This window comes from Metopolophium dirhodum, chromosome 8 (assembly GCF_019925205.1).
Source record: "Metopolophium dirhodum isolate CAU chromosome 8, ASM1992520v1, whole genome shotgun sequence".
NCBI lineage: Eukaryota > Metazoa > Arthropoda > Insecta > Hemiptera > Aphididae > Metopolophium > Metopolophium dirhodum.
The window spans coordinates 10,919,029-10,940,300 of NC_083567.1; the positions used below are offsets into that span (position 1 = coordinate 10,919,029).

The 21,272-nt window shown below is 25.9% G+C and overlaps 1 protein-coding gene across 2 annotated transcripts in view; it reads right to left on the reverse strand.

The window, feature by feature from the left end:
- The window catches only part of LOC132950583 (uncharacterized), a 124,995-nt gene that overhangs the window by 60,948 nt on the left and 42,775 nt on the right, over positions 1–21,272 (reverse strand). For both annotated transcript variants that reach the window (XM_061022098.1, XM_061022097.1), the window contains one exon: positions 9,909–10,016. In XM_061022098.1, the coding sequence (XP_060878081.1) occupies positions 9,909–10,016 (108 nt within the window). The remainder of the gene's footprint in view (positions 1–9,908; positions 10,017–21,272) is intronic.

The window sequence follows — 21,272 nt, forward strand, 5'->3', positions numbered from 1 at the left end:
GGAAACAGTGGTTAAATCGGAATGTCTCGGTTTTAGTGTACCTCAGTTCAGATATTATAGCTCTTAGTATATTTTCAAATTTGGTTAAACTACTATCTAAATTTCCCTGATACCTCCAAGAATAATCTCTGAAATTTTCGTCAAAATCGGTCGAGTAGTTTTTGAATTTATAGGAAACAAACATAATATAAAAGAATCATTCGTGATACAGTGCGTTATTACATGATTATTTTAAGATGTTTTAAATTGAAAACTGCAAATTGATGTGATGATATACTCTTAATGACACCGCAATAACAGTCTCAGGAAACGTACGACCATTAAATTGTTTATTCCTACATGTGAATAATATAAGTGGCACGAAACTGTGTGTCTTTGGCCCTTGGGTCGTATCCTCGGAAAACGAGCAACGCGTTTCGTCCGACCTGACATTATATTAGGCTCGCGAATACAATACCATTGATTATAAATACTGTAGACGGATATACAGCACTTGTTCCGATGGAATTTGGACGGCGTGGCGGACGCGGAGAACGATCGGCGGGACCGCGAACCGCCTTACTTCACACGCGTCAAAGACGATGGAAAATATCGTGGTTACCCGCTCGCGACTATATACCACGTACAATGTGGATTGCGGTCGCCGAATTCAAACCGTGGTCGAGGCGGCAGACTTTATATCGTCGGTCCATACATGGTTTACGTTACTCATGAACTGGTAATTGTCCGGTATGATCCGTCTAGTTAGTCTAGGCCAGGGGTCACCAATTAATATTTTTGGAGTGCCACATTGGGAATTTTGAAAATTTTCGGGGGCCATCAAAATGCAAAGCGAATATTCTTAACATTTTACTTATTATAATGTAACAGTAACATAGTGATAATGGCCTAGCGGAAATAAAATAATAATTACCCGATTAAATTAATTAAAATAAAATACAAATTTATAATAATTATAATGTAAATAGAAAATTATTGAGAAAAATGGCGAGTCTTGCTCTCAACTAACTACATGCAATTGTATGATTCATGCACTTAACAATTTATATGCAGGTTCTGAATTTTTGATTTACGAAGTTCACAAATTACTGGACATTTTTCGGCAAATGATTTATGTGAAGTCTCATAATAACGTTTAATATTGAAAACTTTAAAAACAGCTACTGTCGGGTGACAAATCAAACAAATACATAATATGTACTATATATAATATTATGTATACTTAATATTGTCGGTTTTTGCTTTTTTTTTTCATTATCTGCGGGCCGGATAAAATTTGTCTGAGGGCCGTATCCGGCACGCGGGCCGCCATTTGGTGACCGCTGGTCTAGGCATTCCGTGAAGTCACACGTCTAAATGGATCCGGGGTCTTACAACTCATATTCGGACGTCGCTTGCAAGTTGTATATTATGGCAATCATTTTATTTATCGGGAACAACCATGTGTTGCAGTGCGTTAAAATTCCTGTGAAATGTGTCTTGTATAATATTATACGTTGTGCATATTTGCGGACTTTATTACTTCCGGTCCGACGATACGCTTCGTCCTCTTACCGAGGATTACGAGCCGATTACGATGTAGGCGGCACATTAGATCGTCGCATTTACCGTAAACATTTTATGTTTGATAGTGTAATTATTTATGTAATACATATTATGTATATTCATTTAATGTACAATTTTATACGTTTTTGGATACCTACATATAAAATGTTCTAATTTAAGGAATAGGTAAACATCGGTACTGTAGTACGGTACCGTCCGATGCATACCTAGTCAATAACTAACGTATAATGTTATTTACATTATGTAAATATTTATTTGACATGAGACTTATGGCTTTAGTAAAATAACGGAGAAACTGAATAAGTGGATCACGTGAATTAATTATACCATAAATCGTATAAATCTGGTGTTGTATAAGACGGACAACTTTTTGTCAATGGTATAATATGGTATATTCAATGCAATGTGAAAGTAGTTACATAGCTTTTTATTTGAACTTTAAAATTAAAATTCGTTATTTCATGATAAATATGCAAGTACCACTAAGTCGATTTGAAATTGGTTTAATACCTATTAGGTAATGTAGTACGTGCAAACAAATACTTGTATAAGTATGTCAAATGTACATAATATTATGTATATTTACAGTTCATACAAGATTATTTTATTTAAATCTGTAAATATATTTGCTTTTTCAGATATAAAATGCATTATCATTGTTAACATACAGCAATGAGTATGTTCCTAGTAAGTGGAAACATTTATGAGTTAATAAATAAAACATATTGTATAAGCCCGGTAAATAATTGTAGTATTTAAAATATAAACAACTTAAGAAGGTAAAAAGACTAAAATAAAATTTTAATTTTGACGTGTTTTAACACGTCAAAGCAAAATGTAAAAACTTATCTTAACTTTTATTAATATTTTAAATTAATTTAAATTAGTTGCACAAAAAAAGTTAAGTCACTTTACAACTTATTTTCATTCAATTTTCGAGGAACTGAACATAAAATGATATAATATTTATTCATGAAACACGTTTTTTTATAGAAGAACAGCAGATTTAAAACAAAACAAAATGTGAACTATCAAAATAAATAAATAATATATTTTAATAAACTAAACTAAAAAAATGTATTAACAATAATATTATGTGAAAGATAAAACTTAATATTGTGTTTAATATCAAAAATATACTGAAAAAATAATTGTACTTTTACAAAATGTTTTATTTTAAGTACTTTTATAAATTATTATTCTATTTATTATTTTTGTATACCAAGATCTATGTTTAGAATGATACTTACTTATAAATCTAAATATTTGTAGACTTACAAAGTTACATACCTATACTAACATATATACTGAGTAGATTTTATTAAAGTAATAAAAATATGTTTGTATTTTGCAATTTTGCAATTTTGCAATTGTTTGAATTGCTTTTATTTTTGAATCGGTAATATTTAATAATATCAATATAAGATACAAATCAATGATATTTTTGTCTCGACAAAAAAATAATCTGTGTGTAAGTGTTTGACACAGTTTATCTTAACGCACGTAATTATTATATACAAAAACCGAGTCCGCGTATATGTGTTTGAATTCAATCATATTATATTGAATTTTCTAAAGTAGGTACTTCTGTAGTAAATAACGCATATATGAATGGAATAAATTGATAAACAAATATGAAATAAGTAAAAACTATAAACAGTTATCAAAATTAGGAGACCGAATACCTCGCACTAAAATTGAAATACGTTTCGTATGAAGTGATATATTATGTTTGATAATCCGTCGAAGTAAATATGTTGGTAATTAAAAAAATAATGATATCCATTGGACGAAATGGATCTCATATCATGATTTTTTTTTTTTTATGATTATTAAAATCATTATAAATTACAAAAATGTAATTATAAAAATTTACATGATTATATCTATCTCTTTTAAGCTAAAAGCTTGTGTTAGAGATAGAGAGTAATACAACTTAACTATAATTTAAACGCATGTATAGATATTTTGAATGATAAATTATTTTTCAGTAGTTAATAATTATTAAAATGATTTTTCAAAAACGTCATCGTACACTCAGTGTTTGAACCAGAAAAATAAAAGAAGAATACGACTCTTTGACGTAAAAAAAAATTAGCGTCCCTTGAAATTATTAAACTTAAGCCTAACCAAAGTGGGGGTAACATTTGTGTATTATTAAAACAATTTATATTTTGGTATAATTTAATAATTTAGTGAACATTGTTATTAATTGTTGTATTTATAAATTTGTTTCTTTAATTGTATTATTTTTAATCAAAATTAAATCATATCCAATAAACGCTGTGTATAGTATTAAATAGGTGACGATAAGTTGTACAATTATTTATGAAGTCAAATTAAAATATATTATTTAATACACAATTCTGCGTAATAATACTTTTAAAAGTAAATGTCACTGTGTGAGTCCACCCCAGCTTAATGAAAATTATTAGTAGGTTGTGATGCTCTCAATATAATAAAAAAAAAAATAGTTAAAGAACTCCGTCCACCCGAATTTTAGCACTGTGAATACTTAAATCAATAACCTATAGACAACTTTTGTTCATTTTTTTACTTTCTTGATTATTATACAATTATACAATTAACATTTATTTTTTATTTTTACTTTTTTTTATTTTGATAATACTATTTACTTTACTTTTCGAACACCTTTTTTTTTTAATATATGCTATTTCGCGACTTGCTTATAAAAGAATCCTTAATGCTTTAATGAAATATAATGGAACAATAGAATACTATTGAATAGACATCTTTCTTTAATTAACAATTCTTAAAACTAATTAAATATTTATCGGTATTTAAAATTTCATAAATATTACCTATAATAATATGTAGTAATATAAAAAATTAATAAACTATAATATAGGTATTGTAGATTGACTCTTTAAACATGATTTCCGTTATTTATTACTCATTACTCACCTTATATTATTTCATACAGAATGACATGAAATGGTGAAAACTATATCTGTATTGGTTCTAATAGTATTACAATTAAGATATATTTAAAAAAAAATGATTGTTACAAAAATTAGTCAAATAGTTCAGGGGACTGAAAGTGGCAGTTTTTTGTTAATCGTCTAACATATTAACAACATAATATGAATTAATTATATGTGTTATATTTATAACGTATCAATCGATCTAGTGAGGCATTTATTTAGGAATATATTTGAATTTGTCAAAAATTCTACTTGAGATCGACTTTCCTACATTTTTACGTGTATGCCTCTAAGTCATAAAAAAGTTATAGTAAAAAAGTAGAACAAATAAAAATGTCATATTTAAATTATTCAAATTACCTGTCCCATAAAGTGATGTAAAAAATAATTTTTTTTCAAAACGGTAATAGTTTTTGAGATAATGAATTTTGGCAGTTCATAAAATCACTCCTGTTAAGTGTAGGATCACATCTAACCAAATAGTACGCATATATTATTGTTCAATGTTTAAACTATTGTACCTATTCAGTACAACACAATAAATGTACGAAACATATTATTTATATGCATATATGCGAATTTCGCATATTATATATTTTTTGGTTAGTAAATATCTTTTTCATGCTTTATAAATCGATGACGGGGATTTATGGCAAGGTGGTTGATGTATAAAACGATGTGTGGTGTAGAGAGGATCCAATTATAAAGTCTTTGTATTGCGTGGTCAGATCCACAGGAAATATGTATAAAAGAGGGTCTGCTAGTATTGATGATAAGCGTTCATAGAATTTATTTGATTCTCAATCTCAACGGAAACCTATTACAGTTTGGCAAATGGATTTTTTCGCTATACGTATCGCCTTACGAATTTAGTCTACTCTTTTCCTTACCTATAGATAACTGCGACATAATATATATTGCATTTTGTGATCACTCCAACTGAATGAAATGAAAATACATTTTTCAACAACAGGTATCATGTCGTAAATATATTTATAAACGCAATTATAGAGTATTGTTTTATCGTACAGTTGTAAAAAGTATTTTTTTTTTATATTTTTAAACGTTAAATTATTTTCAAATCAAATTGAAGAAAAATATACAGTAGTTAAGTATAAATTCCTGTAAACGAAAAAACTACCTAAAAAAGTGAAGAAGTTATTTAATTTTTTGATTTGAAAACTTTGTATGCAATTAAAACTATTTGTGGAGTCACTTATTTTAATTAATAAACTGATAGTGCAATTTTACATAAATTAAATGAAACTACATAACATTTGTATTCTCAAGTAGTGAAAATTAAAAACCAATTCCGTAATTAGCATAAAAAGTTTCAGTAACGTTATAATTGATTTTATCATTTTTATAACTTTAGTTTCAAAGCTTTTAAATTCTAGCACATCTATGTATAATTTTAAAGTACTGAACATTCAGCAAGTACATTTTATTTTTGTAAGTATTTAAAATTGTAGGTACGACAAACACTTAAGTGGTGTGAAGTAAAGTGAATTCCACTCAGAATGTATTGTTGTTCAAACACTGTTATTTATTTAACTGAATTTATTATCAAAATTATTATAAAACATTATTTTGCGTTGCGGTAGGTGTAGACAAATAAGATCCTAACATGTGGCATAAATGTTGAGTAGAGTCAGTATCGTTGACATGTTAGTGTAATCTAGAACTGTATCTTATACGCTGTTGAATTCCAACTTTTTAGTTTATATTATTTTTTTTTAATTGCGCACGAGTAGTCCGCAAGTCACGCGTATCTAATTATACTATCTGAGTTTTTAATTTATTCGCGTGTAAGTAAACTAGCTAATTATTCTTATAATTTTACATCAGAAAATCATCGTTTACATTTAAAATATAACTGAGACGAAAATAATGCAACCAATCATGGTCATCGCTGACCTCCGTAGAAAAGTCGCTTGATGATTGTCTCATGCACAAATGTCTATTTATAAGACCACTGGAATGGAAGCAAAAACAAACCATTTTTCTTATTGAAATATACCGACAACGTGGTATTTATTGTTTAAAATAAAAGCTCGTCTGTTTTATCGTATCTTGTAAATTCAGATGATGAATTTCGGTCACCTCATAAACCCGATGAGGAGAAAAACATAATCATAGAAAATTAAAACCACTTTAATTTTTCGGCACTCTCAATCTTTTCTCACCTATTATGCCCGAAGAAAATAATTGTTCAAGAAGAAAATAATTGTTCAAATTCAAATGTTCACGCTGTTGATAATATGGAATCCCAACTTTCCCCACAGACGTCGAAGATCAATTGAACAAATCAGAAATAAAAAGTCACCCCACCATATATTATGTATTGATGAGATGTAACAAATTACACCCTTAACTTAATAAACTTAAAGAAGTAATTAAGCTGGATATTTTTTTCTACAAATCCTCTCAAAATAGTAGTTAACTCGAAAACTATAAACATCTACGCCAGAGGCGGATCGTTCAGTCATAATAATTTCAAAATAAGAGCCTAATACTAAGTATTACACCCCGTCCAACTTCAAGTAAACAAACCACTCAGACTAGTCTTAGCAGGGATTGCATCACTCGATTGAAGCGGTGGAAGAAGAAAAAAGTTTTTAATATAAAACAAGACGTATTAATGTCCCACATAGAACTCTATAAACAAAGTTCCTACTTTGTTTGTCAACTTTGACAGCTCTGATAGTAAAGTCATTTTTAACATGACCAGCATATTCACCCAAAATTAAAACTAAAAGAATTCTGAAAAAACGTATCATTGCCCAATGTCAAAATTGTCAAGATTATGAACATACCAAGACTTCTTGTGGATATTCACCACGGTGCATAAAATTCAGTAGGTATAGGTCATCCGTTTTCTTAGTGAGCCAAATCCAGAGAAACCCATATGTGCACCATATGCAATGGCAACCACCCCGATAATTTTAAAGGAAGTCAAGTGTAAAAAGAAAGTATAGAATTCAACTTCAAAATCCAACTAGGTACTACGCCTAAGATGCTGGTGCAGTGATATTTTGGATTAATAAAAAAATTAATGTATGTGTACTGTATAATGTGTATCATATCCCCTAGTCAACATTTTTGATAGTAAATATTGATTATATTTTTTTGATTCTTCGTCATCCTGACGGTAAATCTATAACCAGGAATTACATTTAATCTGTAATAATAAATATACACATTTCCATCATTATTATAAGTAATTTTGTTGATATTTTAGTAATCGGTACCAAATGTAGGATTTTACAAATTTAAAACTAAACATTTAACAGTTAATTCAATTTTTTATTGCTCAATAATATAGTGATGATAATCATATGCTGATACAAACATTAAAACAACCTCATTTCAAGTAAGGTAATATTGTATTGTATGATATCGTATTGTAATCCAAACTCAAAATCATAATTGTGTAAAACTAAATTAAATTATTTATTCATTTTAGGATTATAATTGTTTTTCAGTTTTCATTTCGATATTTTTAATTTGGATCTTAATGGTATAATATTATGTATTTTATATTTGGAGTAATGGATACAATTAGCAAGTATTACAAGGATAATTTAAAAGAATAAAAAAATAGATTTTCTTATTCTCACATTTTGGCTCAGAAGTTTCAGAATCAAGCAACGCTTTTCTTTCGGAAATTGAAAGAACTTATTGGAACTTGAACCTATATAGTATATTAAAGGGATCATTGTTTAATTATTTCGATAGATGTATGAATGTCAATTAAAATTAAAAAACACAAATCATGGCAAATATGATGACAAATAAGTATGAGTAGTCTTTGCAAGTCATATATTATTTATTATAATTGTAGTAACAATACACAAACGTCATAGTCGAAGATTGAAAAGTTAATGCAAATAATTAACTCAAGTGAACACAAGTTTATCTTTTAAGTTAGAAATAGTTAATAATAAACCATATAGGTAACAAACAATAAATTTAACTCAAAAGTTAACACCTATGGAAAAAAATACTAACTTAACTTAGTTAAAAAACAGTTTATCTACTTTTTTAATTAGAACGTGGACAACGTGAAAAGTATTATGTGCCTACCTGGCTACCTATATAATATAATATATAATATTAAGATTAAGAAACAACATTTTATTGTTTCTATGAGTTTATTTTTTATTTAAAACCATGTGTACTGTATTTAATGTATGAAACCATTAAAACCAAACATTTCAATTACATTTTTAATTTTAACTTAATGAATTATTTTTAATTAAAGTGATGAAATCTAGGTTATTTTATCAGTTAGTTAAGTTCTTTAATTAATTAGAAAAGTACGTGTGTTAGTTAGTAAGTTTGTAAGTTTTTAAAAAAGTTAACTTTTTAACTACCTAGTTAATGCCCAACCTTTGTATTTCCCACGGTCGTTTCTCTGTGGCCCACCTTATTAGCAATTAGCAAGTTTAATTATTGCCAATATTATTATATGATTGTTCTGAATGAAAGCATTTGGATTAAAATGTTCTACATGTGCTTTCAGCTCGCAATAACTACAGATTTCTATCTGGTAACTTGGCAGTGTGACAATGGATATTAAAAGCATATTACAAGCAGTTAAGTTATACGCGTTTTATTATTATGAACAAATTTATGCTGCAGGAATACGTTTAAATGTTTACATATTATTTGGTTTTATACTTTAAGAAAACCACCTGGATATTATATTCCACAACAGTTCAGAGTTTTATATAAATTTGATTCTACGAAGGGTTGACCTAACACCTAAGTTAAAATGATTGTTGGAACTTGAATTTTTTTTTATTATATTATATCATAGTACATTGTGAATTGTGAAAATGTGAAATCGTGGTTATATAATAAGACTCATAGATAAACCGCTTATTTATTTTCTGTGCTGTATTCAGCTGTAGGTACTTAAACTTGAACTGCTTAGTATATGGAATATGGATACATAATTAATATGCAATTAACATGAAATTTAATTGCTGGCCATACGTTATGGGTATAATATACTTCTCTATTAAAAAAATGTTTTTTGTTTTTTTCAATACTCATAAGGGGGTGTCATAATTTTGCTTTATTGTTATATTATTTTATATGCCAATTGTATATACTTCAATCACGTAATATATTATTATTCATGGCTCTAAGTAAAATATGGTGTAATTGTTGTTTTTTGTGGATTTTTAAAATACAATCAAGTTATAGATATAGGCATTCAAAAATGTAAGTTATGTAGTGAAAGGAAAGATATTGTGGTGACTTCGTATATACTTTTTTTTCTAAATCGGTTGTACACCTAACCTTTGCCATAAAAAAAGTACCTACAACATTTTGATATAGATCTTTGTTCGCATAAAACCCCATAACAACGTATATATTCGCACTCACCAACGTGTAAATAGCTCCGGTAATCGCCGCATGTCTTATGTTGAGACTGTAAAAACCGTTTTTACGACTGATATCATTGTATCTGTAGAGTACGGTTGTCGATTTCATCTGTAAAAATAAAAATAAACTAATACATAAAAAATAAAAAGGAGTACACAATATTTTCAAATAGTTTTGATGGTACAAGGAGAACATCTCTGTGCACATTAATATTTGAATAAAAACTTCTTTTAAAAAGCCAACAGCGTAGTGAAAAATGTAATTTAATAATTTAATGTAACCATTGTGCAATAGGTAAGACATAGAATAGATGAATTTTTACTATACTTTTAGTGAAAAGTATAAATATATAGCATATATAATACAACAATTTTTTATAGAAGCAATGTTCATTTAAATATTGCTCCAATTTTGTGGTGGCTATAATAATTTGAATTTGATGCCACAATTTAAAAAAATTTCTCAAGTATAATAAATACTTTAGACTTAATATTACATATATTTTATATTTAGTCCACTATTCACCATTGGTAAATATGAATAATTGATTCCAAAAACATTAAGAGCATCACATCATAAAAATCTTCAAATCATCTACTAAATGTATAAATAGTTAAAATATTTTTGTAAAACACAATCAATGATTTTTACATAATCCAATACATCACATGTGATACAATATTTACAGTTTTGAATAAAAATAAAATAAAAAAATATCTTCAGATCACGAACAGTTAAATAATCAATGATTTTGCAATGTGTAAAAATAATATATAATATACATTTGTACCTACACAGATTTTAATAATTAAAAAATTACTCTTTAAAATAAATGTTGATTTATTGCATATAAACTTTAAAAGAAAATTATTTGTTTGACAATAATTTACACTGAAATATAGAGCTTTCAATTAAAAATAGAAGTTTGATTCGCCACTCACCACAGAACGAAAAAATTGGTATGATGAATCTAAGTATTTCTGTATACTTAAAATTCCAAAAAATCGTAATTTGAATAAATACATTATTATGGTTTAAAAATGGATTGATGAATGTTTGATGATGAATGATGAATGCTCTGTATATATAATTATGTATGTGGGACGAAGCTAACTTTTATCGAACTTGTGGAATGAAGGATGAGTTTGAATAGTTATAAATAATAAATTACCTGAATAATATTATTAAAAATAAATTTATACGTATTACGAAATTCGTATTTTTTATTTTTTATTTGAATTTTGTTTTGTTTAATCAAGGTGATATTTACAGTGGACCAAAACATCAAATTACGGTAATCAAGTATAATGCTTAACGTTCTGTTACCGAAGTGAAAGAGAATGCACAGATGTACACGTTAAACACCGATGAATTCATAGAATTGAGAACTTAAAGTACCCAAAACAATTGGGTCTCTTGACGCTACTAAAGTTATTCATTAGATAAATAATCAGTACCTACCTATTCATGAATTGATTATTTTATATTAGGTTATATCATTTCTGAATAATATGTACGGACACATAATCATATTTTAACATCTCAAATCATACTAAAATGCGTTTTACACAATGGATGATTCAGCGAGTTCCCGTTTTTATAATTCATAGTAGCAATACATTAGAGGTTTAAAGTATTTGGTTAGATGAATATAATATAATGTACATATATAATATTATAGATTTTACGTAGTTAAATTTAAATTTACTATTTTATTGTTCGATAACTGCAAATATGTATCATTTTGTCTGTCCTAATGACATTTTATAGTTTCGCCTTTAGAAATGTTTATTACATATTATTGACATTTCAAAACAAATTTGACTGAGAAAAAATTGACTATTTGTTTTATATTTATATATTACTAAAGTTGTATTACTTGTTTTTAAATCATACATACATACAATCATACATCGTGAATATGTGATAAGTAGGTACCTGGTACAAATAATTTATATTATAGGATTATTTTTTCGAGTGTTTTTTACGGGGGCTAAATTTCCGGGGTTACTTTTTCCGGAGTTATTTATTAGGCAAATCATATAATGTAAATCGTATTAATATGGATCATATGTAAAAATCATTAAATATTTTGTTTAACATGAAAATTGTTTCAATTATTTAGAAATTTACTATTACGTGATTGGTCGATTTATTTGATGAAGTGTTTTCGGTTTAATGTTCACAGTATCTTTTCAATTATTTATACATAATATTTATTCTTGACTTCTTATAATTTCAAATTTTTCATATACTCTAAACATCGTTATATGCCGTATTTAGTTATAATTTTAATCACTTTTAAAATTATGAAAGTGATTTTAACTGCATAAAATAATAGATATTATTAAAGTTAATTATTATATTTTGTACATTTTAGTAACTTAAAATTATTTTCATAGATTTAAAAATAATCTAATCTAATAAAATCGAATATAATATAGTGTATATTTAGAACAATTTACATAATAATTATTAACTTAAAGTAGCATATTATTATGCACAACTTCTAAATTTCTCTAAGCATTAATTTTGAAAATATGATGTACTTGTAATCTATTTAAATATTAATTATTATGCTGTTGCAATAATATTTTGTAATTTTGTATATTGAAATCAAAAGGAAATCTCAATCGAAGACATTTAAAATAAAAACTAACTTATGGAATATTATTTTTAAATTTTATTTTACATCATTCATTGAATTACATGTCAAAGCAATAATTTTAGTAGTTTAAGAATTCTATAATATAATGCATTATAATATGATGTAATGAGTTACAGTATTTTTTCTTATTAAACGATTTGACATTATTAATTATAGTAATTCATCTTTATTAGCTATCATTTAATAACAATGAAAAAAAATAATATATTCTAAAACTACATTATCGTAAGTACGTTTAATTGGAAATATATATGCATTCAAATTAGTAGGTTTTGAACTTACAACTTGATTCTTTTTATGCGCAATTGTAACGAATACTATTAATGATCAATATAGATAAATCAAAATAACAGAGAAAATAGTAAAAAGCTTAGATAGTGTTCGATTTTATTTATGTAGCAAAAATGAGTTCAAGAATATGGCAATTAACATGTAAATCGCAAAATCTACATAATCTGATAATCTGCATGCGTCCAATGAATTCATAATATGACAAGTATATATATATTATAAAATTTCGTTTTAATTATCAATTAATTTTGTCCTTTATTCTCAACCAGTAGTAACAATAATTTATTTTGTATGATAACACTTGCGTTACTCGGAATTTCATTATAACCAAGAAATATAAGGAGATATTATTTTCTTCACTCAATCCATGCTATTCCCCTTATTAAAGTCTATTATTTTGTCAGTGTGTTATAACTCTAGCGGTATCATAATACTGTGAAATTTTATTCCCAGTTCAATGGTCTTTGACAATGTATGAAATTGGTAGATTAAAAAAATTAAACGCTGTAAAGAACTTACGGAGGGAAATGCATTTTTGGTTTAACAATGACTTGTGTATGGTTTTTGTTCAGATAATCATTTCCGAGTAGAAAAAAAAATGCTCAAAATGTTTTAAGCTGCACGCTTGTACAGTATTACTTAAACATTTGATAATATAGAAGATGCTAAAACTTTTGAGACCATATTTTAAAATGTCTGAATTGTTTTATGGAAATTTGCAAAAATCTGAAAAACAACAGTTTTTCTTGTTTTGAACACCGTACACCGAACCATGTGTGTGTTTGAACCCCATTTAATTCAAGGTAAAATGTTGTATAAATTAAAAGACAAATTTGGATATATTTACTAGATTGAATATTAAACAATAATAATTTGACTTGATTGCATTGACTTAATTGACTTGACTTCATTGCTAATTAGGTATTAAGCATTGAGGCATGTTAAAAAATTTACACTCGTGTTTATAGTAGAGTGATAGATACCTAGATAGAAGGATAGATAGATAGATATGTATAGATATTTAGATAGATAGTGTATGTAAGAGAGAGAGGGAGAGAGAGCATTTAAAATGTCTCATTAAAACCCAAAAGAAGGACATTTTCTTCCCTTATCGATTATATAACTATTTAAAATGTATAACAGTGGCATAATCATTAGGTTAGGTTATGTTGAATAATTAATTCAAATATTTGAATAGGTATATTATTTGGAATTATAAACTCAGCAGAGGTAAGTTTATTTTAAATTCTGAGTGGTGCGACGAATGTTTTGATTTTACAATGATGTGTTTTTTTTTATTTATTTATTTTTGCTGTGCCTCTAATCACCATTTGGGGCAGTAAAACTGCTTCGATTGTCTTCAAAAGTATTTTGTTCGATGGGAAAGTGAATCTAGTTGGTGCTAGAAAGTGCTGGGAAAAACTAAAAAAAGTTAAGGAAAAGCTGTAATTTTTACGCAATATCGGTTTTAGACAAAATCGATTTTGGTTTTTGGTGTAACTCTTAAAAAAAATGACCGTGTATACATGCAATCTTCACTGGTTGTTTATATTAGCATTTTATAAATACGATAAAATTTTCAAAATATTTTGATTTATTTTAAACTGTTTATGGACATTTTCAGTTTCCAATTTTTTTAATTTTTTTTCTATGTCAATAAAATTGTATTTGTTAGATAAAAAAGCTTGAAAATTGAATACAAGGCTATACTAGTAATATCATAGACTGACTGAGCGTCTTCGATCAGAATCGTTTTTTCTTATATAATGATATTATATCATCGAAATCAAATGTAACACCATCCATTACAGTGACCCACTTGTAACCTACTGTACAGCACAGTGACACCCACTTGCCCATCTTTTTTATTTTTGATGTGTCTAGGCAATATTATTTTTTCTTCAACCATTATTTATTTATCTACATACCCAATGCTTTTAAATCATCGCAATTTGAAAAAAATAGTGTTTATTAGCATCTGCTCAGTATTCTAACAGAATAGTATGTGATCAAGATTTTATATAAAAAGGTTGTTTGCTTAAATTACTTTACATATAGTTTTCCATTTTGGAAAATCCACAAATCATTGTAAGACAAAGAACTACCAGTTACGACATTATATATTAACTTGTTTTAACATTAAACATCGTTTTTTTTTTTAAATTGTAATTATAGATGATTTATTTTTAGAACGTGTTGCGTATTATGGTGCATATATTCGGTCTAAAATAAAAAGAATACTTTTTTTACTGGACTAAAAAATAAAAATTTGCATAAATGTCTTAAGTAATCATACGTGAGGCATTCGTGAATATAACCATATATGTATACAATAGTTAATTTCCAATTTTTATGAACTTGAAGTATAATTATTTACAAAGGAGATAAAAGCTGAGCAATTGAAATAAATTTAATTCAACTGTATTTATTTAAAAATATATTTACTTGTAAGTCTCATTAATTATTAAAGACTTGAGTACACTTTACCCAATTGTTGGTATTACTAATGGTCTACAAATAAGTGTTAGATTATTAAATAACATTTATATTATATTTGTTTTGATCAAGAATTAACTCATACAAGTATGTAATGTACAACTATCCTTTAATTGTTCATGTTTATTAGAGTATTTATTGTAATTTTGTTTACTTTTTATTAACATTCTACGGGACTATTTTTTGAACATTCTGTGATGTTTATAAGTTTTTTTTCTTAAATATAAAGATTTTGTGTATGATTTAATTTATAAATGTAACATTTATAAAAATGTGATTAGTTTTATTTAAATTTTGTCTGCGCTTAAGTATTATGAAGTTTTTGTATCTTCTGTTTTATGCATTTTATATTTTATTAACATGAATTTAATTGCATTTATAAATTATGCCATATAACTATGATTTAATGAATTGTATAATTCTAGTTGATAAAAAATTAATAATAGTCAAACATTAATCCATTCTTTAAGTTTTATAATTTCGATATTTTTAAATAAAGTTTTACTTTTTTTAAATTTTTATTAAACAATATGTCTTATATTAAATCCTAAAGGTTTTTATTACAAAAAACATATTAATTTTGAAATTTAGATTTAAGTATAATACTTTAGTGAAAAAGTGATATTTAAGTTAGTTCATTATATTTGGTTCGGTTTTGTGCAAGTTAGTACTAAAATATTTGTAATTAGAGAAGTGTATACCTGCTGTGTAAAAGTATATTTGATATTATACGAAATAATTATAATCCTAAATAAATGCATTATTAACATTGTATTACGTGATTCATAATCTGAAAACGAATTCATATATCTGTGAAAATAAATTTAAAAATATTTTAATTCGCACTTATTTTATATTTGAAATTAGAGTATTGAAATATTGGGGGAGGGTCTAATCATGGAGGACTAATGATTTTTTAAAGTGCTCCAAATGGGTGATATTTACTGACAGGGTGATGATGTTTCTCGACTCCGGTTTTGATGAAATCATAACCATAGTCTTGAACGTACCACACGAAACCGAATAACTGTTTTTAGATGATAAAACAATAGTTGTTGTTCTTGATATATACATAAATATATATGTATGTATATACAATATACATAATATAAGGGTATATCATATATTATTATATTTTATATTTTATATTATGTTTATAAATAATACTATTATGACGTATATCCATTAAACGGCGCTCTGTATATGCAATTTCGGTACATTGGCGTGTTGGTGCATGCTATCCGACGATATGGTAAACGAATTTAATATGAGAATATTGCTTTTTGGCAAAATAACGTCGAGCGACTTTTTAAACATATTATGTATATTATATATTTTTTTATGGCAACATTTATCGGATTGAAGTAAAGTCAGTTTATTTTTTATTTTTATTATTTTGTGATTATCCTAAGTAAACATTTAAAAACATCTAAATACTCATTAACTTGTTTTCAGCAGGTCTGTGCGTTACAGCGCTTACATAATAATAATATTATTATAATCGTTCACCTGTTGCAGGTCTACAATAATATTACATTTTGGTTGTTTGGTTGTCAAACAAATGTAAATTCTATTCTATTATTATATATTACGACCAATATAATTCTAAGACAACAATATAAAATATAATACATTTAGAGTTCAGCGATGTCACCAAAGCGCTGTGACTAAAATCTCAACAGTTTATTGAACTCGTATGAAATATTGTTATAGTATATTTTAATATCAGTTATTGGCTATATACAAATATAAAAATAGTTTTTATATAATCGTTTATTATTAAAGTAAAACGGATCCATCCCGCCAAAAATAATAAATACCTTATGTTATATTTAAAAGTAATGATTTCCTGTAAAAAAAATGTACAATTACAGTTTACTATTATTATTATTATTTACATTTTATTACGTAACACTCGTATACATTGCGTAGATATCGTTAGCCCTTGGAATATTTTATAAGCAATTATTTTTTTTTCTCAACATTTTAATAGCTTTAAAAATAAGTTTAACTATATTACTATATTGGTAATAATTAACATTTCAACAATGTATACACAAATACATATTACGCTTTTGATGTCGGTATTTTTTTTATTTCATGAGTTTAATAATTTTAATCATACAACATCAGTATAATTAATATAAATATTTTTTACCGTTACCGTTTGTATATTAATTAAGTACCTATCAGAAAGTTTTTTTTAAAACTAGACGATTTGTATTGATCTTAAACTGCATACAATACCTGATTTAACTAAAACTGCATTTACAATAAAATGTTATGCAAATTATCTGGAACGACCTTCGTACTATACGTCATGAGTTTACATTTTCAAAAAATAATAACTATATACTAATTTTATATTAGCATGCAATATAGTCAGTTCACGTCGAAATGAAAATACTGATAATATCTCATGCTACTAGAATGTTTTATTACAGAACTTTGTATAACAGGAAAATGAAATATTTTAATATAAATTAGAAAGTAGAAATACACAGAAAAACAATTGGCAATTACAATTAGTTATGATAAAAAAAAACAACAATAGATTCTTATTATAACGGGCACATTATCTAAGTACCAAATTAAACTATGATGGCCATAGTCGCCGAGCTCAAGTTCAATAAAAATAAAACACTTTGAAATCTTAAAAATTATTGAATTATAGTTTGTTAATAATGATTTTATTGATCAATTATTGCTGGATATTGGTATATTTTCTGAATATTCTAAGAAATTCTAAAAAAAATCTGTCTCAAGTACATTAATATCTACTTATAATTAACTCCCCGCGATGTAAGATGCTATATTATGAACGATTTAATATTTAATTAAACTACATTTAGACACACTTACAATACATTATGAAAAAACTCACAGTATAAAGATTTTTAAATTCTATTAAGAAAACTTATTTAAATTTTTTTATTGATCTTAGCACAATACATTGGTAGAAAAGGCCATTATAAAAAAAAGTTATATTTTGATTTTATAACAATGTTGATTAGGATAGAATTACAATATTCAATTTAATGAAGTCTAAGCGGATGAATGCAACATATTTGTGAAAAAAAATAAGAACTACAAATATGTACCTACAATATTGAAATAGTACATTTTTTCGTACCTATTCAATATAAACGTAATTTATTTCTTAGCGATTCTTATACATATTGAACTGTCATAATATAATATATTATGTGTTGTATTCCTAAATTTTCCATCATAGTTATATTTCTAATATTATCAAGTTGTAATTTATTTAATGAACTCTTATAAATGTTTTATAGTGGCGCGAGAAGAATAACAAATGTTGAATAATTTAGAAGCAGATCAATAGGTGTGTAACATAAATTAAATTAAAACTTCAGCCTACAGATATTTTAAATCAGATTATGGTTTTCCAAAAGTTCTATAGGTCCAATTTCTTGACATTTAGTCCCACGAGGTTAAGCAAGCAATACGAAATAGGTAAGATTCGATCCAATGTTACTTTTAGCTTCATTCCGTATTTTTTCTACAAAATCTGGATGCATTTTTTTATTGTGATGTATTTATCGAAATGGTTATACTATATTATACAATTTGTAGTAAAAAAAATACTCATTTTTTTATTTCTATAGAATATCATCAATAAATAATTTTAATTCATCAAATACATTATTTATGGTCAAAAATAATGTATTGTTTAATTTACATGAATAAATTTCATCATAAGTGTATTCTGAGCACGGACATTATACATTATCCATGTATAATTTGAATACCTAAGTATTATATTTATATTACCATTGGTCATTGGAATTAATTAGCGTTAATTATTTATTTGTCACTAATTTATTAATTGATTGTTTATAGGGTTGTTGTAATTAGGTTTGAAAACCAAAACAAAATGCCGTCCAATAATGGAGTATTATTATACATTTTGAACTCTCGGGAAACAGAACCTCAACATAATAATAATTAACAATTTCGGAAGTATATACTTTTTTATTTACAGATATTAAATATCTACGTTGATTATGATACTTGGAACAAACTATGCAACAACTGTTTTTAATTATAATTATTACGTGTTCTTAAAAAGATAAAATTTTTTTAGACAAATTTGTTGTAAATATATTGTAAATAAAAAAAAATTGTTCAAGAAAAAAATTGTAATTATATAAATCCGAAAAATATATATATTTTGTATAATTATAAATTAGTGTTTGTAATGGGTATTAAATAATGGTAAGAAAATATCATAATTGTTTGGAATCCGAGTGATCTATATTTACTATCATAACTGTGGCCTACATATTAATACATGTATGGTGGTTTTATTGGTGGTTAATTTATTTTAATAAATTTAATTTACAAAAAAAAAAAATGTCCTATATAAAAGTTTTTTTAATCTATTCGATATTAGATATAATATATATATTTTATTATATTGTTATAATATTTATTTACATAATTAGTATGTTAAATGTGAAATTAATATTTTTATTAAAAGAAAAAAGAACTAAACAAATTGAAAATCAAAAACGTCCGCAAACAGCTCAAAACAATTCAAAATATTTTCAAAATTTTATCAAGTACCTATAGGGATTGATAAAATAAACATATGATATAATTCCAAGTATCTACGGTTTTCCGTTTTTAAATTATAACAATATAAGAAAATCGATAAATGAGAAATCGAGTGAATATTCAATGTTGTAAAAATTTAAACTTCAAACGCTCATAAAAATTAAAATTTTTTTTCTTATAGAAACTTTTTTTTTTGATGAAGGTAGAAAAACTTATAATGAATTTCGCATCACATTTTCAAGTTTTAGATTTAAAAATTAAAATTTTTATGAATTTTTACTCAAAATAATTTGCACATTTTCGTTATTTTTACGTATTTTGTCAAGATTTGAACTTTAAATGCTTATAAAAAGTAATTGTGTCTAAGGATTTATAGTATTTTTCAAATGACATTGAAACAATATTTTAGGAGCCTTGTACAATTTTAAGCTTGTTTACCCAACAAATAATATTTATTGACATTCATAGACAAAAAAACTAAAAATGTCCATAAACAGTTCAAAACAAATCAAAATATTTTGAAAATGTTACCATGTATAGGATATGCTTAAATAAACGACCTGTGAAAATTAAACCAAAAACCAAAATTGATTTTGTCAATTATTTGAAAATAATAAAATAAACAATTTATGAAAATTTAAAGTATATACGGTTTTCAATTTTTGAGTTATACCAAAAAACAAAATAAGCGGTTTCGTCTAAAACTAGTTTTGCGTAAAAATTCTTGTCTTACCTTAATAATTTTATTTTGTTTTACCCGGTTCAAAAAAATTCCAAGATATTTCAATGTTTAATTCTTAGTAATAAAATCTAAATTTGATTTTCTATTAGAAACCATCCTCAAAGTGGAAAATTGTAAAGACGTAAATATGTATACAAAGTACAGACACAAAAAACAATTTAAAAAAACACATTATTGTAATATAATGCATTCATCGAACCGTTTAGAAATTTAAAAGCTCTGAGGGGATCTATCAGCATCACTCCTGTCCTAAACTACGCCACTGACTACAGTAACGTATACAATTAATAATGTAGTCATGTAAATAATCATTTAAAGAAAACCCACTACAAACGAAACGAAAAATCCCTAAAGATATTTTTGATTGATACCTGAATAGTATAATATTTTTTTTTCTTATGCATTTGTATTATTAGGGGACCTTCATAAAAAGGGTTGAATAATAATTATAAAATTGAAGAAAAAAAGTTTAAAAGATTTTATTTGAATAATTAATTATTTTGGTAAATTGTTTTTATAGTCTATAAATAAAAATAGTTGAGTAAGTAAACAGTTTTTTTCACTGTGGTTTTATTTTTTTTTTCCT